Raw genomic sequence first — 23,171 nt, forward strand, 5'->3', positions numbered from 1 at the left:
TCCATCCCACTATGCCCTCATTTACATTATGAGTAGCTTTCTTTTCCCTGAAGATGGATAGGATGTCAAAATGCTAAATTTAGATATTGTTACTGAGAGGTGAAAGATCGCCTTCTTGTCATTCTCAACAATGTACGTCCATTTGGGACTAGGGATTTTAGCCTTAATCACATCCTTTTACACATTTTTTTACTTTATTATTTATTATTATTACCAGGATTATATTAAATGAAGCCTCTGCATGAAACCCATGATGCCATGTACTTCTGTCCTCCTATTGTGAACTGTCTCCGTCTTGTCTTTCCCCGTGGTAGCCTTGCTTACAGCATTGTGCAACAGCATCTCCTCAGACTTGTCTTAGACATAGTAACACCTCGTGTTTTGTTATACGGGCAAAAAGCTTTGTTGTGCACTGTTCTCACATATACCATTTAGGACTGCATTGTAATGGGTTGCATGCGCAGCTCTTATTATAACCTTAAATGCACCTCTCCAGTAGGAGGAGATGCATGTGAGAAACCTTCTGAAAAACAGCACTAGCCACCCGTCTGTGAGCACCAACACACCACACAGTTTCCTGAGCTTCAGCAACTTCATAAATGCTTTCCCCAAGTCTCAAAAACCATTGGTGGAAGTTTTAACTTTAATTTTATTCATCTGGGAGGCAGTGAGGTCTAGTGGTTGGGCAGGAGGCTGAGAACCAAGACTGCTTGGTTCTGTCCCTCACTCTGTCATTAACTCACTGTGAGACCTGGGGCAAGTCAGATAACCTCTCTGTGCCTACGTTTTCCTAAGTTGTAAAATGGGAACAAAAATAATGATGCTAACCCAATTTTATAAAGCACTTTTGATCCTTGGATGAAAATTACTATGTAAGGGCAAAGTATTATTATTTCTTCATAGGATGCTATATAGCCTCCAAATACAGTCAGAGTTGACTTTTTCAGAGGTACTTTGATTTCCCCTTTTTCAGTGGAACAGGAATTAATTTAATTGCCCCATTACTCTCCCCAAAAAGAAATTGAATGACAACTTCTCATTTGCATATTTGTTTCAAGAAGTTGTATATTTACTTTTACAAATCTTCTAGATATTCCCTATGGATCTTTAGGGACTCTAGGCCTTAAACTATCTTAAAATGGAGAAAATGTATAGGTAGTTAAAATTCCCATGGTGCACTTACAGTCCTCTGCATGAGTCCAGGGAATGATTTTTTTTTTTTCGTTCACACTCAAGTGGCGTGTGTGTGTCATGATGAATTACTTCTCCAGCCAGTTCCTGCAAATGCTTACAGGTACAAATAATCCTCCTTACTCACATGAGTCATCCTACAGAAGTCAGTAGGACTTCTTTTGTGAGTAAGGATTGCAAGATCCAACCTCTCCTGATTAAACCTCCACTTCCTTTTCCTTCAATCAAAAGGATAAGCTACTGTAAAAGGTCCAAAAGGTCTCCCTTTTCCATTCCTGTCTGAGAAGTAATTTTCCTTTCTAGCAGTCCATGAAAGAATTAAAAAATTGGAACTTGGATGGATAGCTAGTTTTTCACCAGTTCAACATAATATGATCTGATCTGGCATAGAGTTAAAAAGGTAAAATGCATAAATATGTTCTGTTTAGAAAGGTGCTTTGAAATCTCCTAATCCTTTACTTAGATTTAAAAATAGCAGCCTGGAGAACATTAGATACTGTGGCACAGAACACTCATATGACCTAAGGTTGCCAACTCTCCAGGATTGTCCTGGAGTCTCCAGGAATTAATCTTTAATTAAAGATGAATTAATCTTTAATTAAAGATTAATTCTTATGTCATGCAGTGAAACCTCGAGGAATATGTCCAACCAAAATTAGCAACCCTAGTTATCACATGTGGCATAGGAGTCCACAAGAGGCTGAATCCAGATTCACATCAGTGTAAATCATAAGGATTTCCACAGAAAATCTGAATTAGTTGTCTTGTCTTCAAGAATGATAACACTTCTCATGGCCAAAAGGGCTATTGCCTACCTACTGCATTATTAATGCAAAAAGATAAGAACTGATTGGGTTGACTACTTAACTTACCAACATCCAAGCAAGCTTCAATGTGGCTGAAAATTTTGGTATGAAAAAGGGAGATTGCTCCTGGGCCAAAGGCTGAGCACAGACACTGGATTTTCCCTTTACCATGACCTAGAATTTGGTGGAGTGATCCAAACGGTGAAAGGGTGGACAGAGGATTTAGGACTGAATGGGTACTCTCTCATGTTTGCCTCTGTGTATGTGTGCATCTGCATTAGTCCATGCGGCATGGTGACCTTTCAAACTGCATGATGATCTGCCTACCAAAAAATAATGCAAATTCTATTTCATTTTTGCTCAGCTGAACTCATTTGGAAAAAAGCTTAAAATGTCGCCTTTATTCTGCTACAGGTTTCAGCTTTGCTGGGGATGCAAACTCGTGGGTAAAACTACAGTCACCTAGCAAATAAAGGGGTGTCTGTCAATGTTATTTTTCAAGATAGCCACCCCACAAATAAAAATAAGGCTTTGTAAAAATATACTAATCTTGTATGGCAATTTCTATGGTCCTATAATTGCATGTGGGAGTTGTTGAGAGAAACTGTCCTCATCAATCCTGAAAGCTGTAGTAATTGAAATGACTCCTTACATAACTGGAATCTCCTTCTCAGCTCTGCTTTTTCCTCAAGGACCATGCTGTTTCTCAGTTGTAAAGAAGCCTGATCATGAAGAAAATGGTTTATGTCTTTTTCTCTCTAAAATTGCAGGGTACTCCAGGACCAATTGGAGCTCCAGGACCAGCAGGACCAAAAGGGGAAAGGGTAAGTTAGCTTTAAACGCACACACACACACACCCCTCCCCAGCTTCTTCAAAGTTTCATGGACAGTGCCAGCTGCTACTGTTTCTAAAGTACGGTAACTGCAGCTCCTTCCAGAAGTTGGGACTTGCCTCTTTGTGACTTTTAAACATTTTATATTTTGGCTTCTTCTCTACGAGGCAACTAACGTCCCTGAAATAGGTGCCCTTTGCATTATTTTCAGAAGTGTTCGTTTATCCATCTGTGTCCAGCCTGTTAACGGGTATGTCTACACTTCAAGATGGAAGTATGAATTCCAGCATGGGGAGACATACCCATGCTAGCTCTGATCGAGCTAGCCACTAAACGTAGAGTGTAGCCGTGGTGGCACAAGTGGCAGGAGGCGCTAGCCACTCCAAACATTTACCTTCCAAGATGCTATATACATACTTGGGCAGCTAGGACCTCCTGCTGCTTGTACCACTTCAGCTACACTCTTGTGAGTTGGACCTCCAGATCAAAGTGTATTTGTACCCCATACTGTGTACAAAAATAGAAAAAATCTTCTCTTTTGTCTCTATTTTAGGGCAGTAAAGGAGACCCTGGAAATGCAGGACCAAAGGGGCCAGCTGGGCTTCCTGTAAGTATTGATGTCTCTAAATTGTCTGCCATCCATGAAGCTTTCACCTTCCAACAGCAGCGTACTCTGCTGTAATGGGAGAAAATGTTCTCTCACTGCCATATAAATGTCAAAGTGAAGCTGAGGAATTTGTACAAATAATGGTAAATTGAAACCCTGGTTTTCATTTTCAAAGCAAGAGACTTTTCTCCCAGTCCCAGCATCCTGAGTGATATTTAAATAATTCAATTTAAAATTAAATACTTTAAAACAAACAATAGAAAAATAATTAGTCTAGCCAGCAGAAGAATATATTTTAAAGCATAGAGAATAAAATATGTAACAATGTAGATCCTGAAATTACTGGAATAAAAAGTAAGCCATGCTTAGACTATTCATATGTTATACTAAGGTACTTTTATTGAACATATCCATTCCAAGTGTTTACTGTTCTGAACTGAACATCTGCCTTCCAAAGGCTGACAAGACAGAATTGGGGCCCAGTTTTGTAACCCTAGGCACACAAGTAGCCCTTCAATGGGACTACTCACATGATCAGGGTTTATTCATGTACATAGCGGGTGTAACATTGGAGCTGAAGCTTTAGATCACAAACTATCTTCGTTTTAAAATAGAAATGAAGACGTTAGTTTATTTGCTGAATTTTTGTCTGAAGAATTATTTTGACTGAGTAAACAAAGGGACTAGTTTGGCTGACATTGATTTAAAATATATATTATATATATATATATATATATATATATTTCTTCTTTCTGATCTATTTTAGGGTTTACAAGGCCCATCTGGTGACAAAGGAAACCGGGTAAGTCAGGAACCAAATTTCCTGCATTTGGTTACTAATGTCTTTATGTAGTGGTGGAATGGTTAATTTCTGAATTACCTGGAAAAAAAACAGATGAATTCCTATCTGTTAAACCCTTATAAAGCAACTTACAGATGTGTAATTTACAGTGTGATGGCTGTAGTTTATACAATGCACCATAACCAAAGACATCATCATTCAAACACTAAAAGCATACCCACTGTATTTTCTGAAGTGCTCAGTGGTGGCCTCTCTCTGCTCTCACTGAATGAGGCCAGTACTGAGTGCTTTTGAAAATCCTACCTTAACATACTTAGTGAGATGTGCAGGGATGTAAACCAGACAATTCCCATGAGTGTTAATAATGGTGGTATAGTTAAATCTTGTCACATGGTACTGAAATTCCCCTTGAATGCTGAAAAAGAATGTCAGCCACTTTATTGCAGCAAAATGTTTTCCAAAATTTCCAGAATTACATCTTTTTTTCAACCAAACATGGAAATCTTAAGAAACAATTAAATATGACTATATTAAAGAACCTGATCATGCAGTCTTAGACTCCTTACTCTGGCTTTGACTTGAATTGGCATAAGAACTGTAGAGCCAGGTACTAAGAAAAGCAATAGATTATGTTTATTGCTGACAATCTTTTTTACATCATGTGCCTGTGTTATAAAGAAATAAACTATACCCAAGTGTATATATTTATGTTTTTTTTATATTAGGATTATTAGTGATCTGAATCCTTTGATAACAACAATAAAGAGATACACAGTTGAGAATAGTTTATTCACTTGATAGATCTAGATTCTCTTTATAAGGCTCTGATGCCATATGCAAGCATTTCGGAAATAGACTAAAGCTGTGATGGAATATATGTCAAAGCAGTAATTGTATGAGATTAATATATTTGCTGATAACATCTGACAAGTGCTGTCTCTCCTTCCTTATCATCTGAAGTGCTCCTCTGATTCTATGTTGGACAGATTAACAGTTTTGAAAAATGCACTGCCAGTCAGCATGTTAAACAAGGAGAGACTATTCCAAATTGCTTGAAATTCATGGCAGCTCCAAGGTGCTGCTACCTTTTAATCATTCCACTTCTGGTTTTGCTTTTTAACCTCCTCTTTATTTTATTAAGGTTTTTTTTCTAAATAAGACATAAGCTTAACAGGATCTTTATTTAGACTTTTTCAGTTGGCTTTAAATCTGGGTAATGTATTTAGAAGATGGGTCTTTTGTTGGCTGCAGTATGAATCAGTTTGGGTTAATGTGGCTTCATGGTTCTCCCTCACATAAAAATAATTGAAGAGTGGGAACAACAGCAACTTTAATAGATGATGAGAGGGGTGTGTCATGGTCCCCTTGAAATAAATATTGGCTGAAATGCAACAAATGTTTTGAAACAAAAATGTTTGAGAAAACTGAGTTTGTGAATGGGCAAATACTGTAGCTTTTCAGGTCTGATCCAGCAAATATATATTTTATCACTAACAAATTAAGGGCTCCTCCTCAGACCACAGTCCTTTTAACAAATTATTAAGAGGGCTACTTATTAGAGTAACTCTGAGGAATTAGAGTAAATTTTATTTTAAAAAATTTAAGCTTCCCGTAGCAAATGGCTTTGTCCGATGCCCCAGTCTAATTGACATTCTTACAAATACCTCCATTCTGCAGAAATCTGGAGACTTCTGTGTGCTCAAATGCATTGTTAAGCCACCAAATGGTGTCTCTCATTAGCCAAACTGTTTAGTCACCAAGAGTTTGCTCTCCTTTCCCATAGCCCAGGGTTGAGCATAGGCTATGGTACTTTCATACCCATTTATGGGAGACATACCACAGTAATGACATGACATGGACTTCTTCAGGTACGAATGCTTTTTATTTTGATCATCTGAGATGGACTCCCTTTGACAGGAGACCTGGAACAGAGAGTTTTAACAACTGAATGCAAACACCTGCCTTGTGTTTGATAGCTTCTTTTCCAGCAAGAAAATGTGTTATTTTAAAATCTTTTTAATAGTAGGTACTAGTAACAGCCATGGGCTATTAATAAGATTTATGCACATACATTGTGATGAACACATTGAAAATAGGTTCTGAAGTGCCCACCCCATTCCCTGCAGTAATTTGGCAAAAAATCCCCTTCACAGGCCTTCTAGTTGCAAAAGACAGAACTGTGCCTTTTTATGCTGTGGATCTTTTCTGTGGAGCAGAGCCCTTTGTTCTTATGTCACTGTAGGATGTATAATAATAGCCTTCAAGATCCAGTGCAGTCATGAAAATAGTGTGCTATGTAACAACTGAAATGTTACTGGAACATGACAGCCTTGTGAATAACCCAACTGAAAAAGTATAAATGCTGAAAGTGTGCATTAAAGCTAAACTCTTCACAGTTTTTTTATAATATCTATTTTTTTTCTTCTCCTGTCTGTGTGTTCGTGTGTATTCCTTGCTTCTACAGGTCCACCTTTGTCCCCTTTATCCCTTCCTCCTCTTCTGCCTTTTTTCCTGGGTCCTTCCTCCTCCCTCCACTACAACCCATTCCACTTTTTCTCCCGGGTTATCCTCTCTCTGTTCCAGTGTTTGATCCTCGGTGATTTCTCCTAGTTACCTCTCCTATCCCATCCATTTCTTTTGTCAGCTTTTAATTTATTTTGTCTAAAACCTTTTACTTTTCTTTAAAAAAAGAAAATCTATACCTCTGCTGCCTGATTTTATTGAACCTTCTAATCCTTACCATCTCGACACTAAATAAAATTCCCTCTTCAGCCATGCCACTTCCATTGTAACCTCAGCAGCTTCGAAAAGCTCTGCTCTTTTGAAAAATATAATTAATATGAAGATATTTTGTATATATATTTTCTTGTAAATATCAAGGCCTATCCTGATGTTGACCTGCGCTTAGAATTTCTATTTAATTCAGTTTGAGTTGAGGATGAAATTTACCCTGTGCAGAGAGGCAGTGGGAGACCTGTTCACTGTTTAAGATCCACTTATGCCCTGTTTTTAGACAGGCTTTATGCTGGCCCTCTGCACAGGGATGAATTTCATTCTCTGGGTGTGATTCTTTTCTCACAGACCCCAATGTAAATCAGGAGTAACTCCACTGAAGTCAATGGCGTGATACTGACTTAAACCAATTTTATACCAGAGAAAACTCAGACTCTCTCTGCACAAAACAATGGCAATATCAGGCTAATTCATTTGCTAAAATTAAAGCTGTGACAGATACAGATCTGCTTTTGTTAATCAAGGAAGAGAGACATTTTATTTTTTTAAAGTACAGCATTTAAAAAAAGCAGTGGAAAATGCTTACGTAAAACATACAGTATTTTAAAAATCATTTAAGAGAATGCATTTTAAATTACTTGTTATATTACTATAAACCAGAAATACTTTGGGGGGGAGGACAAGGAGAAGTATAAAGGAAAACAGGTGTAAAACTAATGAATTGGTAATCCGGTCCAAGGATGTGACAAAACAGGAGAGCCAGACTTGGAATCAAGCGGCCAGTATCTTGTTCCTTGGGTCAGTGGAGCTCATGAGAGTCAAAGAAGTGACACACTTGGGCTCCCGAGCCAGGCTTAGGATCATTCAGTGTCCAAACATCTCCTCCTAGCCAGTCTGCAGAGTGGTATTAGGTGTCACTCTCCTGGCTGGAGGAGTCCCCAGTGCAATCCCATCTCCAAAGTTCAGAGGGCTGACAGTTCAGTTAATGCAATGATAGGATCAGAATCCTTATCAGGACAATTGCTGAAGGGTAATACATGTAAATTAAAAATATCAATAAATCCACAAAAGGCTTTCCTATAAGGGCAACTTAACTGAAGGAATCTCCTTTTTTACAATATTTTTCTAGACATTTGTTTATTTATTTTTTTTAAACTATCTCTGACATTTATTTGAAATGGATGATCCTAAAGCTTTTGTGTATTTTTTTTCTTGGACTAAACTATTATTTACAGGGGGAGAGGGGCAAGAAAGGCTCTAGAGGGCCTAAAGGGGATAAGGGAGACCAAGGAGCGCCTGGATTAGATGCACCCTGTCCATTGGTATGTTCTGTTTTATAAAATGTTTTATTTTAAGATTTGCCAATGAGGAAGAAAGAAGGAAAACTTCAAGTAAATGACAGGCATAAAGAGCTCCCTGCTATAACAAAAGTCACATTGCTTAAATAAGGTCTTGCGCTGCTGTAGCTGGAGTCTACGGCATAGCTGTTTTCTTCAGTGTGAGGCAGGAACAGTCCCTTAAAGAGCAATGGGGCTATAGAGTAACTTTGGCTTTGGCCCTTTCTTTTCAGGAGCTCAAAAAGGAATGGGTGAAATGGCAGGAGGCTGAGAGCAAAGGGGTTTTGCTATGAAAGGAGAACCTTGGAACTCCCATGCCCCCACTTACGGGTTGTTGTTCTTTGGCAATGCTTAATATCATCACCCGTAAGCAGTGATGAAATCTAAAATGCCTTCTTTTTTGCTCTGAGCAGTGTCCATCGGATGTGTTTTGTAAGGGAGTCGCTCCTTGATAATGACACAGGGCACCCAGGTTAGGATACCCAGTGGGAAAACAAAAATTGGTGTGAAATCTGATGGGAGGTACAAAAAATGATCAAGATGGCTATGTCATTCAACATGACATTATCTCACTTCATTGGAAGCCTCTTTACATTTAAAAAGTAGCAAGAATGATCCAAATTATTGTCTAAATTACTAATGGAAAAACATAATGATACATGGCAGCAAGGATTATTTTATATATATCAATCATACCCTAGCTATTAAGGAAGCTCTGTGTGTCTAAAATGTTATCATTGATCTTTTTAGTTCACCTCCCAGGTATATTATTTGCTCAAGCTGAAGAGTCACTTGCATACCACAGTGATAAGTGCAGTGTATGTGCCCAGCCAGTTCCTGCACAGAAGTTATTCTCTTTTGTTTCAAAGTGGGGACAGCAACTGAAGATGATTTCTAAAAACAGAGATCCTCTTCCCACTCCTCCCACCAATAGAGTCCTCCCACATTTAACAAAATCGGAAAAACATCTTCTGACTCACACAGAATACAGAACCAGCAAGGCAACCTTTCCTACCGGTTACGTACTAGAGATTCAAACACTGATTATTTATGTACTGGGTATGTAGCTTGAGTGCCCTTTGATTATACCAGTGTGGGACTGGGCCTCTCCTCCTATGGCATGGAGGGGATGGCATTGACTGGAATAATTATAGTGGTTGATTTCATGAACAGGGACTCCGAGGTTTTAAAGGCGAGAAGGGTGAGCCGGGGTTACCTGGGCTGGACGGGCTGGATGCCCCTTGCCCATTGGTATGGTGTTACCTTCCCTTTCCTGCATGCTTCTGTTTGCTTTTCATTCTTGATTGTTATTTTATGATACCTCCAAATAGTGGCATGAACTGTAAACCTACAGCAATGGTGCCATCCTTACCAATCTCCATCCTATCTCCCATCATGTGGCTTGCTTCACAGTATGACCCATAACACCCTTTGCAATGAGTCACGGTTGCTACAGCCATCCCTTTGTGGTGCTGGGAGAAATGAAGCAGTAGTCTGGATGTGCTACCACATTGCAATTGTTATTAACAGAGTATTGTTCATAACTGCTTTATTTCTTCCTTTAAGATTTCCTTCAGAACCCCTGCTGGACCAATGCTTCAAAAGCTGACCCTCAAATACCTCAACTCTCTATTTGATCATTTGAAATGCTTAAATCCTCCATTAAGTCCGCGGGCCAAGTGTGAATACTTGAAAGTAAAGTCTGACTCTCCTCCACACCACCTATGCACCTCCCACATTTTAAAACAACCCATCAGAATGCAGACATAACTCTCAAACAATCCCTGAGAAACATACCAGTTCAGTATTTCAAATCATCAAGTTTCCAATAATTAATTTCTAATTATAAGAGTGTCCCAAAAAGACTGAAGCAATCTACTCTTATGTCATAACTTAACAAAAGACCTCCCCTAAGTCATCTTTCAATCGCTCATGAGCAACATAAATGTCTGGAGAAAAATTATGGATTTTGTAGTGCATTAAGATTGAAAACAAATTTGGGCTCTAATGGAAGAATCTTTCAGAACTGAGGGACCTTCATGGAGAATCCCATGCCAGCAGCTCCTTCTCTCTTGTGATAAGGGAGTGCCAGCTCAAACGCCTCTTCTGGCCTCAGCTCTGGCAGCAGGCCCAACGTTTCTCCTTTCCGTTGTTCTTTAGTGTCTCAGAGAAGGTTACTCTTGACTTGAAGGCTGCCTAGTACATTTCCTGACATCCATTTTACTTGACTCTTAAAGGGATATTATCATTTTAATGCCCTTTCCCAAATACTGTATGTAACCCAAATATGACAAAGCTGCTCTCGCCATCACACTAAAAAGCATCAGTTTATTCATTTACTCAAAAAAACTCAGCTCAAAGGCAGTATCTGTTTCTTAGGGTATGTCTGGGAGGTGTGATTCTCAGCATGGGTAAACAGGCTTATGATAGCACCAACTGAGCTAGCGTGCTGAAAATAGCAGTGTAGACACACAGCTGTCAGCTCAGGCTAGCCACCTAAGTCCAAGCCACCCAAGCAACTGCCTGTGCCACAATGTCCACACTGCTATTTTTATCCTGCTAGTTCAAGCAGAACTAGTGAGAGTCTGTGAGGTCTAAGGATTTACTAAAGGACAGTCAGTGGATTAAAACTCATGATCCTCCTAGTTTCCATTTCTAATTTGATAAGTCCGGGAACAGCGGTGACAGCGTGGGTTGTACAAGGCCACCTGGGAGCCACGGTATGGATTTGAGCAGCTAGCCGGTGTTGCCTTGGCTTTACTGCTGTTGTTATTCCAGCTAGCTAGACCAAAGCTAGCACAGCTACATATGCTTTAATTGCAGGGTCGAAATACTCTTAGAATGTTAGTGCCAAGTCCTACTCGATGATACATATGCACAATCACATTTGCAAAAGGTATGAACACAACCTGCCCATTTGACCTCTTGGGGCCATAGACAAACCAATGGAAAATTATGTTTTAAAAAAAAGGGGGGAGTGTGGACTTTACTGAGAAACAGTTGCTGCATCTGAACTGAGTTTTTCCTGAGTAGATAAATACAGTGGTTGCCATTAAAATCTTTACAGTTTTGCCTTTGCAAGTAGCTAACGTTACTGTCAATCCAACTATTCTCTGCAGTTTGCACTTCAATTTTCTTTGCATAGTGAATAATTGAATACTTCTGTAATAATAGCCACCTTCAAAGGCCAAACTGTAAAGATTTTAATGGAAACTCCTATTCTGTGAATACTGGGTAAATAAACAAATTCTGCCCTTATTGTCACATATGATCACAGAAGCTAAAAATGCAAAAGAACTGTTCAGTCAACTAGTTCACCTCCTGCAACCGCAAGTCACTTCTGTACTGAACATTCCTAAATTGTATAAAACACTCTGAGAGTATCTCTAGATAAAAGGATTCTTCCACTACTCTTGGAAGACTAGTTTTTTCTTCTCTGGCACTACTTCCAACTGCAAATTGCACTGCAGGGCAGCAGCATAATGCATGTCTATTTCCTGTCTATTTTTGTTATGGGAGACACACCAGGAAATCTGATGAAATGAAAATGCCAACAATATACAGTATTCTGGCATCGAAGCCAGTTCGAGACATTAAATAAGCATGTTTGTTGACCCAAATCTGTTAACACTTACCTCTGCCTGGCATTCTGCTGACACAACTTACTTCCATGCTGGATCTGCACAAATGTATGGAGTCTGTGAACTAATCCAAATCTGAAATATGGGAATCTAATGACTCATTACTAATAAGCATGTCCCACTTCCCTCCCTCTGCAAACTAGCCTGCAACAAACACTTCCTTGTGATCCTGTTCTTCCTTTGATCCTTAAACCATAACCTTGCAGATTCCTGTTCCTTTACACACCTAACTTTTCATTTCCTCCTGCAATGCACTACACAATTCATTCCCCCCACCACCAGCCTACCAATGGGAATGCCACTTCTTCCCCAGTAAAGGATCCATAATCATTTATTTCCACAGTCCTGCAGCCTGGGGGCGGGAGCATTGCTGGGAGGCTACATTAAGAGAAAAGGACTTTCTGTCAACACCCAATGATATCTGATCCATCAAAGTTGCTTATCCATGTACTTAAGTTAACTAGTTTCTCTCTCATTATAACATTGTTCATTTTCTTCTCTTTGGTTTTTCCTTTCTTTTTTAAAAATGAGATGTTAAGCTGTGGAGATGTCTCCTACAATAATTAAGAAGCTAAGAATAAACTAATTTGACTGAAGAAAATGGGTCCAATTCATCCTTTGTATAATTTCACTGACTACAGTAGAGTTACATCAGGAGCGTATATGACCCAATAGCTTGAACTGTTCAAGCAGTTGTAGGCATCTTCTATAAGGATTTGATTGAACTGTCTAACTATCAATGGCCTAACTTGTTAGGCTAGGCTGTTCACCTGTTTATTATCCCAGTAATTTCTCCCCACCATCCTCAATTACCTGTTTCACAAGGCTGGTTAGTGCTGATCTGAGTAGAATTAATAACATTTCACAAAAATTCATCTACCAGTTTCCAAGGCAAAGGTAACTCTGTTTGTTTACTTTTAATATCCAAATTGTTTACAGGATACAAAACTTTTTCAGAATAAAACTACTCTAAACCTGTATAGGGATGTCTGATCCTGCAATCCTTTAGTGCAGGATCCTGCCAACTTCAAAGGGAATTCTGCACAAGAAAGGCTTGAAGGTTTGGGCCCTGTGAGAATACAGGCCTAATCCCATCCATTTTGTTGAGGCAAAATGCCTATTTGGCCAACTATTCAGGATGCAACAAAGGGGTCGTAAAGCTGTCTTAAAGGGGCTGCTAAAGATTCCTTCACAGTAGAGGAATCCTTATCTGGTGTGGAGCTAACTCTCCTCCTCCACCTCCCGGACTCTCTCAGTGTAGGAACATGTTGGGGTAGGAGGAGCATGACTGGAGCAGTCCACGTTCCAGTAATCCCTACAAACATAGTGGCCCCAAGTAAGTTATTGCCAGCCAGCACAATTAAGAGCACCCCTGAGGCTGCTCTAGGTTATCCCAGGGGTTGAATTGGCCCTGGCTGTACCCAGGATTAGGGGTAGCTAAGAAAGAAAGATAGTGGAAAGCAGCCCTTTTAAAGAAAACTGCACCCATTTTCCTCAGTACAGGGCTCTAACTACCACCTGGTAGTAAGCATTTAAAATAATTAGATTCTTAATTAGGTTGGGCATGGCAGCAACCACCTTGATGAAAAGTGACAGCAGAAGTAAGGGAGCCTGATGTCAGAGACCAAATAAATTTTCAATCAGATTTATAAATGTTATAGTTAACATTAAAAACAAACTTTTGCGTTGAGATGTGAAATATTTTGCTTCATTATTAAACAGTTAAGTTCCTATTGTGACAGTGAAATAAGCATTCAAAGCAGGGTGAAATCGGTTTTATAATCCATTCTCCCAAATCAGTGACTCATGCCACCACTATAGTAATTGAGCAAAATGGAGGCAGTAATTTCTTTTAATATATTCTCAGAGCCTCCATCTGGATGGCATTGATTCTGGGCCTCACCCCAACACTAAGGGATTAGCCAGCCGCACCAGAAAAAACACTTTGCATCCATCCTCATTTCAAAACAGCACTGGAAGGCCTCAATCCCACACTTCACTCCCCACAAAAAGCACAGAGCAAACACTTTAAAAATGCGCTGATTGAGCCAAGATTATCTGTATCTGTCCTGTTACTATGGTTAATAAACATTTATATTATGGTAGTGCCCAAACACCCCACCCTAGTATGCCCCCATAAAGAGGCAGTCCCCACTATGAACACCTTACAATCTAGAATTTTCAAAACTGTTTAAAGTACCAAATCATATCCTGAACTGGTATTCAAACAAATCTCAGATTGCCACACCTTTTTCTTTGTGCCCCATATGCTGTACAGGGTTTGCCAGTGCCCCATTGGTATCTCCTTTCTTGCTATTGAAGAATATCTACAAATAGAATAAAAGTGTAAAGCAGTACAACACAGAGATTTCTGATGTCTCAGCAGATTTGACACAAGGGATTTCTTGACATTTAGAAATAAGGACCGTACAGCCAAGACATAAGAAAGCGTAACTCCCAGTGAATTTTGCTTAAGTGGACAAAGTGACCATTCCTCACTCAATGCTAAACCCAGCCCAGATAAATGAAATGAAAATATTTTCTAGACATTCCTGCAAGTCCAAATGTTCATGCAGTGTTTGGGATCCACTTTGCTGTATGTTGTCAGGAATGGCATGTCACCTCCAAATTATGACACGGAGTCACGCATGACAACGTAACCAGCCAGTTCATGTCTCCCACTGCCAACATCCTGATATGTTTTACTCCTGAATTGGAGCTTTTATGTTTCCCTCTTCAAGAAAAGCAGGGCCAAACACATTTTCTGAGCAGAACTAGAGCATATATGCATAACCCTGCAGCCTAATACCCATCAACAGGAAGCCTGTGCGTGTTCCCTGCACAACACCGACAAATTTCCCTCTTGAATCTCTGGTTTCGGATTGAACCCTAACCATGTCTTTCAGCCAGAAAAATGGATCATCCAAAACAGAAGGGGGGAAATTATATATATTAGAACATTTATCGCAGCCCAACTCAGACTTAAAATGTTTGTTGCAGCTATATTAGTTAACCCTTTCCTTCCTTCCTTTTGGCTCTGTCTCCTGATCCTACACTGTGTTTGTTTCCTTCTTTGTTGTAGGGGGAAGACGGCTTGCCAGTTCAGGGCTGCTGGAATAAGGTAAAATAATCTTGGAACTTCTATGACTGTGCTGAATTAAAGGTGTTGATGCATTTTGCAGATGATTTTCTGTGAGTCTTTCTAATGACAAAACAGATGTGTAAAGCATGCAGTGGATTTTCAGTGCCAGTGCTCGTGACAAGCAGGATCAAAACGGTCCATTTGTTTTATCCAATAATACACAAATAAAATAGGTTAAAAATTATAGAATTGTATTGGCAACCCTGGATATTTCAGGCTTAAAAAATATCTTATAGTTGCACAGAATCAGAACTCATTAGCTGTGTTATATTCCTACATATCAATATATTATTAGCAAATCATGCTTTTCATCCATAGATCTCAAAGCACTTTGCAAAGATGGGTAAGCACTGTTATCCTCATTTTGGGGAAACCGAGACACATAAAAAGCCAAAATTTTCAAAGTGGAGTGCCTAATATTAAGCACCTGAATCCATTTTAGGCACCCAAATAAAGGTAATTGATCTGATTTTCAGAGGTTCTAAACACCTGCAGATCTAGTAGACTTAAACTGAGTTAATCTGGAGTTACTGGTGTAAATGAGATAAGAGTTTGCAACAGAAATATCTTATATGTGGTTAGGTTGTTGTTTTAAACTGTTATTACAGCCAATCCAGCATGCTAAGATAAAAGACAAAACAAATAAACTAAAGCTCCACATTTCCTTCTGACTCTGCCTGGGTTATAATTAGCATACTTTATGTTATACAACTGAGGAGGTTTTAAAAGCTCTGAAGGGAACATTACAGCTGGGATTTTCACAGAGCCTAACGGAGTCAGGCATGTAACTCCCATTGACTGTCAGTAGGAATTGGGTACTTAATTCCCTTAGTCCCCTTTGGAAATTCCAATCTAAAGATCTACTGATAATTCAAGATCTAGTGCTGTGATCAGCTCTAATGCTGTTTATAATATTGACTGGGAATTTCACATTTTAGTCCTGGCTGTATAAGATGTAACATGATGCAGTGGCTGGAAGTTGAAGCTAGACAAATTCAGACTGGAAACAAGGCATACATTTTTAATGGTGAGAGTAATTAACCATTGGAACAATTTACCGGGGGTGTGTGTGGTGGATTCACCATCACTGACATTTTTTAAATCAAGATTGGATGTTTTTCTCAAATATCTGCTCTAGGAATTATGTTGGGGAAGTTCTATGGTGTGTGCTATAAAGGAGGTCAGACCAGATGATCACAATGTCCCTTCTAGCCTTGGAATCTATGGATCTCTGTTCCACTGAAATACTCTGTAGCCTTGGACAAGTCACATGGGACCGAAGTTTCAAAACCTGCCTCTAACATTGGGTGCCCAACTTTAGACATCTCAGGCCTGATTTTTCAGAGCTTGTGAGCACCTGCATCTCTCATGCATTTCACTGGGAATTGTAGGTGTTCAGCACCACTAAAAATTAGGCCCTCCGTTTCTAAATTAAGACATCCACAATTGAAGGACTCTGAACTAGAAGTCCTTTTTTGATCATTTAGGTCTTAACCTCAGTGTGTTCATCTTCAAAAAGGGGTGTATTATCTACCTCACAGGGCACTTTGAAGATCAATTAATTAACTGATTTGTAAAGTGCTTTGAGATCTTTGGATAAAGGTTGCTGTTTAAGTGCAAAATAGAATTACTTTGCCAAATCCTGTCCCAAGTATATCCAGGATGCAGAGCACTCAAACTCTGTCGTCTGCCTGAGCTTTGCAGTCATGACAGTTTGTGCTAATTCTGAAAGGACACACTACCTGAGGCAATTCAGAGCCCTTACAAGGCTGCCCAAAACCTACTCCATCCCAGGGATGCTCCCCCCAACCAAGTCCTTGAGGAGGACATCAAAGGAGGCACTGAGACCATGCAGTACATCTGATGTCCAAGAGGAATAGGGATGACACCACCACCGCCTGCTCCCCAAGCTGGCTGACAGCTATCCAAGCAGAAATTGAAATCTTTGAAATGGAAATATCAGATGGAAATATAGGGGCCTCCTGACCTGAAGATTCCAATCAATGATATATTCACAGACATCCACTTACACAAACATTGTAATAACATGTTTTCTTTAAAGAAAGACAGCATAGAAACCTATTCAGGTCCCTTCTTTTTTCTGCAGTTCAGCTGCATAGGAGTTCTTGATGCCCTATAGCCATTTGAGGCTTACGTATCCATCAGTGCCACTCTTCAGGTTCTGGATCATTATTATTAGTATTACCTGTTGTTTGCATTAGTGCAGAAAACAGCTGCACAAACAGCAATTTCACTAGGTGTGGTGGGGCTGAGGAGGGTGGAGAGTCATCCAACATTGTACCCCCTCCTTCCTAACCAGACAAATGAAAATGGTCATTCCTGAGGTTCTTGATTGCTTCCTCTGCTGTTGTGTGTCCTGGAGCATGCTCGCATAACAAGGTCCCCCTACCTGTGTTTCCCTCCATTAAGAAATCCTTGCAGCTGTTTGAATTGTGAAACTAACAGAGGTTTATGTTTTCTTTTGCAGTGATGGTTCTAACCATGGACTGGCCTGTGTGTGTTTTGTACATAGAATATTTATTTTTATACAATGTTCTTTTCTGAAATGCCAAGAAGTTATACATTTTACAAATTATCAAAAGCTGCATATATTTTGTACAGAAAATACTAAATTTCCCTTTTTCTGTTTGTCAATACTTTATATAATTCTGTGTCTATATTATGCTTATATTGTTACGGAGTCCAGCTGTAATATTTGCATGATATTTGTGCACACTTGATGAGTATTGGAACTTAATAAATTATTGCATTCAGGTGCCAAAAGGAACTGCCCTATATAAATCTGAAGGTCATTTCCCTTGCCAAATCAGGAAAATTAAAGAATATTTGAAGTGTTATGGATTTTATTATTAAAATGAAATATAGCAATGTTATCTTTTTGTGAATAAACTATGGTGTTGCTGGAGAAAGCCTGGGGCAGCCAGCAGTGCTATTAAAATGAGGGACTTCTATCTTTTACTTATTACATCAATATAGAGCATAAGGGCTTTCTTACTTAGTTTGCCATATCCTAGTGCAACCAAACCACCACTAGAGGACACTACTGGTGCTATTTTAACAAAGGTGCCCATTCATCAGTGAGGATGGTTAGGCAGCAAAACACATCCACCCATACAGAATCTGTCTTAAACTCTTGTAACTAGTTAAGATGACATGTCTCACATTACCAGTTAGCCACATGAACGACCGGCATTTGTGATTATGGTACCAGTTCAGCAAGGTACTCAAACACCTGTCTAATTTTAAGCACAAATAGTCCCATTAAAGTCAATGGGACTATGTACGTTCTTAACGTTAAGTAGCCACTTGAATGCCTTGATAAATAGAGACCTATATGAATACTTAGTGTACATACGAATACACATTTAGTGTCAATCATAGGGTTACATGCAAATTTGCAGAAGAAAATAATCTTAATTTGCATATGCATATCTTAAATACTCTTCTTGGCTTACCTATATTAATGTCTCAATTCCAAGGTGCCTACTCAGATAAAACTATGTTAGTAGGTTAAAAAGAACATCACAGTGTATGTTACAGAAGCAGTAAAGTTAAGAAGTATGGACTGGATGAATGGAGTATAAGGTGGATAGAAAGCTGGCTAGATCGTCGGGCTCAATGGGTAGTGATCAATGGCTCCATGTCTAGCTGGCAGCCGGTATCAAGCAGAGTGCCCCAAGGGTTGGTCCTGGGGCCGGTTTTGTTCAATATCTTTATTAATGATCCGGAGGATGGCGTGGATTGCACCCTCAGCAAGTTTGCAGATGACACTAAACTGGGAGGAGAGGTAGATATGCTGGAGGGTAGGGATAGGATACAGAGGGACCTAGACAAATTAGAGGATTGGGCCAAAAGAAATCTGATGAAGTTCAACAAGGACAAGTGCAGAGTCCTGCACTTAGGATGGAAGACTCCCATGCACCGCTACAGACTAGGGACGAAATGGCTAGGCAGCAGTTCTGCAGAAAAGGACCTAGGGGTTACAGTGGAAGAGAAGCTGGATATGAGTCAACAGTATGCCCTTGTTGCCAAGAAGGCCAATGGCATTTTGGGCTGTATAAGTACGGGCATTGTCAACAGATCGAGGGACGTGATCGTTCCCCTCTATTCAACATTGGTGAGGCCTCATCTGGAGTACTGTGTCCAGTTTGGGCCGCACACTACAAGAAGGATGTGAAAAAATTGGAAAGCGTCCAGCGGAGGGCAACAAAAATGATTAGGGGACTGGAACACATGGTTTATGAGGAGAGGCTGAGGGAACTGGGATTGTTTAGTCTGCGGAAGAGAAGAATGAGGGGGGATTTGATAGCTGCTTTCAACTACCTGAAAGGGGGTTCCAGAGAGGATGGATCTAGACTGTTCTCAATGATAGCAGATGACAGAACAAGGAGTAATGGTCTCAAGTTGCAATGGGAGTGGTTTAGATTGGATATTAGGAAAAACGTTTTCACTAGGAGGGTGGTGAAGCACTGGAATGCATTACCTAGGGAGGTGGTGGAATCTCCTTCCTTTGAGGTTTTTAAGGTCAGGCTTGACAAAGCCCTGGCTGAGATGATTTAGTTGGGGGTTGGTCCTGCTTTGAGCAGGGGGTTGGACTAAATGACCTCCTGGGGTCCCTTCCAACCGTGATATTCTATGATTCTAAAAGAACACAATGGGTGCCACACTAGTGTAGCAACTGACCTCCATATGTAAAGACCACTTGAAAGAGATTGCTAAACCATAAATCTCAATTTGATATAATTATGCAAAAGACAAACTGTGATTCTAATAACATAGATTTCAGAGTAGCAGCCGTGTTAGTCTGTATTGGCAAAAAGAAAAGGAGTACTTGTGGCACCTTAGAGACTAACAAATTTATTTGAGTGTAAGCTTTCGTGAGCTACCGCTCACTTCATCCGATGCATCCACTGAATGCATCCGATGAAATGAGCTGTAGCTCATGAAAGCTTATGCTCAAATAAACTTGTTAGTCTCTTAGGTGCCACAAGTCCTCCTTTTCTTTTTAATAACATAGAAACTCCATTCCAACGTGCATTTCATGTTGTACACAACAGACCACATTCAGTCACGACATAATTGCAATTCCCACTGAAATAAATCCATTTATGCCTTGGTTGAATTTTGCCCACTGTGTGTATTATGTACTGGAAAGAAAGGGATGATGTGTAATTCCTAAAACTTGTGCACCTTTTGTAGGCCATATCTGAAAGGTGAAACACTAGGAGTAAAGTTTGCCATCCAGAATTCTCGGGGGATAGAAGGGAAGCTAATAGTGTCAAAAAAATCACAGTGGAGATGAACAAAAAGTACTCCATCAATTAAACTAAACACAGGCACTGAAGTCAAGCTGCTTAATGCAATACTGCAGGTCTCTTTCACAATTGTGCTATATATTCCCTACCTCCAGTGTACCTGCAGTACTGTATGTATCAGTCTTACATAAAAAGAATCTCATATCTATGCAGTATAAGGAGCTTTGACAAACTGCAAATTAAAAAAGTCCCGCTATACAGTATGTTTCGTATCCAGAGGGATCCCAATTTGTTGTCTTAGGCAACAGATTCCTCTTTGTTGCCAAATGGAGCTACAATATAAACAGAACTGCCATTGCCCTGGGTTAAAAGCACTTTGTCTGAAACGGTGTAGCATGAGAACTGAACTGACAATTGTATAGCACTATTTTTTCATAAAAACTTTGATATCAAATCCAGCTACCTGTTACAAGGTTGTGGAGCGTGGCTGGTATGGGCAGCAGTTATCTGAACACAAACTGATACCCAATTCTAGTCTTATAATTGGATCAGACACAAAAAGGTCAGCAAGTACAAAAGTTAAAATAAATCCCTGTCCTAGTAGTAACCCTCTAACTGAGTCCTTGTAGGGTTGTTACAGCATTAGAGAGGAATTCTTTTGCTAACCTCATACCAAGAAACAACCAAGATGAATCAGTCCAACCCTTTCTAAAAATGGTGGCTGTACTTAAACAGCAGGCACTGACAAACTCCTAAGTAAATTCACAACTGTCTGCTTTTTGTCTGCCCCTTTCCTGTTTTCTGAATGCGTTCTTCTTTGTTGCATGGCATGGATTTGTCACAAGTAAGAATTTTTTTTTTATCTAAAAGAAAACAAAACAAAACGTACATCTGTAACATTGCTTTACATGGCAATTGAAAGTTAATGCATGTGCTCAGAGGAGTATGATATTCATTTATTATTTCTCAGGCTGTTTTTCAGCTGATAAATTTATGGGGAAGGAAGCTGTTGTTTGAGGCATCAGGGACCTTGAAACAGTTACCAGCACTCTTGGAAGCCACTAAATCATGACAGTGAAATAGGGTTGCCAACTTTCTACTCGCACAAAACCGAACCCCACCCTCTACCCCGCCCCTCCTCCAAGGCGCCACCCCCACCTTACCCCTTCTTCAAGGCCCAGCCCCCTGTTAACTCCCCCCCCTTCTCTGTCACTCACTCTCCCCACCCTCATTCACTTGCTCATTTTCACCAGGCTGGCTCAGGGTGTTGGGGTGCACGAGGGGGCTCCGTGCTGAGGCAGGGGGTTGGGGTGCAGAAAGGGGTGAGGGCTCCGGCTGGGGGTGTGGGCTCTGGTGTGGGGCCAGGGTTGAGGTACAGGGGATGTGAGGGCTCTGGCTGGGGGTGCAGGCTCTGGGATGTGCCTGGGAATGAGGGGTTTGGGATGCAGGAGGGTGCTCCAGGCTGGGATCAAGGAGTTTGGAGGATGGGAGGGGGATCAAGGCTGGGGCAGGGGGTTGGGGAGTGGAGGGGGTCAGGGGTGCAGGCTCCAGGCGGCACTTACCTCAAGAGCTCCTGGAAGCAGCAGCATGTCCCCGCTCCGGCTCCTATGTGGTGGCTCTGCTTGTTGCCCCATCCACAGGTGCCACCCCCACAGCTCCCATTGGCCGTGGTTCCCAGCCAGTAGGAGCTGCAGAGCTGGGGCTTGGGGTGGGAGCAGCCCTTGGCTTCCCCTACGTGTAGGAGCCAGAGGAGGAACATGCTGCTGCTTCTGGGAGTTGCGCAGAGCCATGGCAGGCAAGGAGCCTGCCTTAGGCCTGCTGCGCCACCGACTGGGCTTTTAACGGCCCGGTCAGCAGTGTTGACTGAAGCCACCTGGGTCCCTTTTCGACTGGGCGTTCCGGTCAAAAACTGGACACCTGGCAACCCTACAGAAAAAAAGAGAGGTTTTGGGAGCACTAGACAAAATGGGCTTGATGTTCCTGTTACTTACTCCTTTATTGCACCAGTATAATTCCAGTGGCTTCAGTAGAGTTGCTACTGCTTTACAGCAGTGTAAATGAAAGGTGAATCAAAGACCAATAGCTGCAGCTAGAACCCACTTCCTTTTTGTCAGCAATGTGCAAGTACACACCTAGCAAGTATCAGTTCATGCTCCTCTCACCACTTTGTTCAGCTTTACTTTGAACAATTCCATTCAGAGCTTTGGGTTGGCCTGTTCTCTAAATAATTTCCAGTATATCACTGGGCTGTGAATTGCTGAGTCTGGATATCAAATCTTAGGCTTTTCAGGGGTTTGTTTAACATTCCATCTGTGGTTTCCTAAAAAAGTCACTGCACGTTTTAAAAATGTCAATGCAGTTTTTGTGTTGCAGTTTGACCCGCACCCATCTTCAGTGGCAGTGATGGGGTAAAATATCAAAGAGATCAGCACATCCAGGTCCCATGCACTGAAGGGGTCCCCCCAAATAATTATTTTCCAGTAGTAACAATTAGTCTCCCCCTATTGGTTCCCTCCAATAGTAACAATTAGTCTCCTTCCTAGTAATGCCTCTAGCCATATGCAGAGAGTGGTTTGGGATTTCTGTTTTTTCTACTCATCTGCCCCACCTTTAGCCTTCCTTCCCTGCCCATTTGGAAACTAACTTTGTGTGCTCCTCCTCCATATCAGAACCTCCTCAGTTCAGTCCTCTATTCCCTGGTATAGTTCAGTTTTCCTTCTTCCCCACTATGTTCCCCCTGCAACACATAAACATCCTCTGAAAACTTACATTCAGGCCCAAGCATTTTAAATCTAAAAGCATG

The 23,171-nt window shown here is 40.6% G+C and overlaps 1 protein-coding gene across 10 annotated transcripts in view; it reads left to right on the forward strand.

The window, feature by feature from the left end:
* COL13A1 (collagen type XIII alpha 1 chain) overlaps window positions 1-17,667 on the forward strand; it is a 152,750-nt gene extending 135,083 nt beyond the window's left edge. For 9 of the 10 annotated variants that reach the window (XM_073353524.1, XM_073353516.1, XM_073353517.1 and 6 more), the window contains 6 exons: window positions 2,768-2,821; window positions 3,384-3,437; window positions 4,204-4,239; window positions 8,208-8,294; window positions 15,033-15,071; window positions 17,581-17,667. In XM_073353524.1, the coding sequence (XP_073209625.1) occupies window positions 2,768-2,821; window positions 3,384-3,437; window positions 4,204-4,239; window positions 8,208-8,294; window positions 15,033-15,071; window positions 17,581-17,583 (273 nt within the window). In that variant the 3' untranslated portion in view covers window positions 17,584-17,667. Of the gene's footprint in view, window positions 1-2,767; window positions 2,822-3,383; window positions 3,438-4,203; window positions 4,240-8,207; window positions 8,295-9,482; window positions 9,561-15,032; window positions 15,072-17,580 lie in introns of all 10 variants that reach the window. The other variant, XM_073353518.1, reaches the window with a different exon arrangement.
* Window positions 17,668-23,171: the final 5,504 nt, after the last annotated feature.

The sequence above is a fragment of the Lepidochelys kempii genome, chromosome 7 (genome assembly GCF_965140265.1).
Source record: "Lepidochelys kempii isolate rLepKem1 chromosome 7, rLepKem1.hap2, whole genome shotgun sequence".
Taxonomy (NCBI): Eukaryota; Metazoa; Chordata; order Testudines; family Cheloniidae; genus Lepidochelys; species Lepidochelys kempii.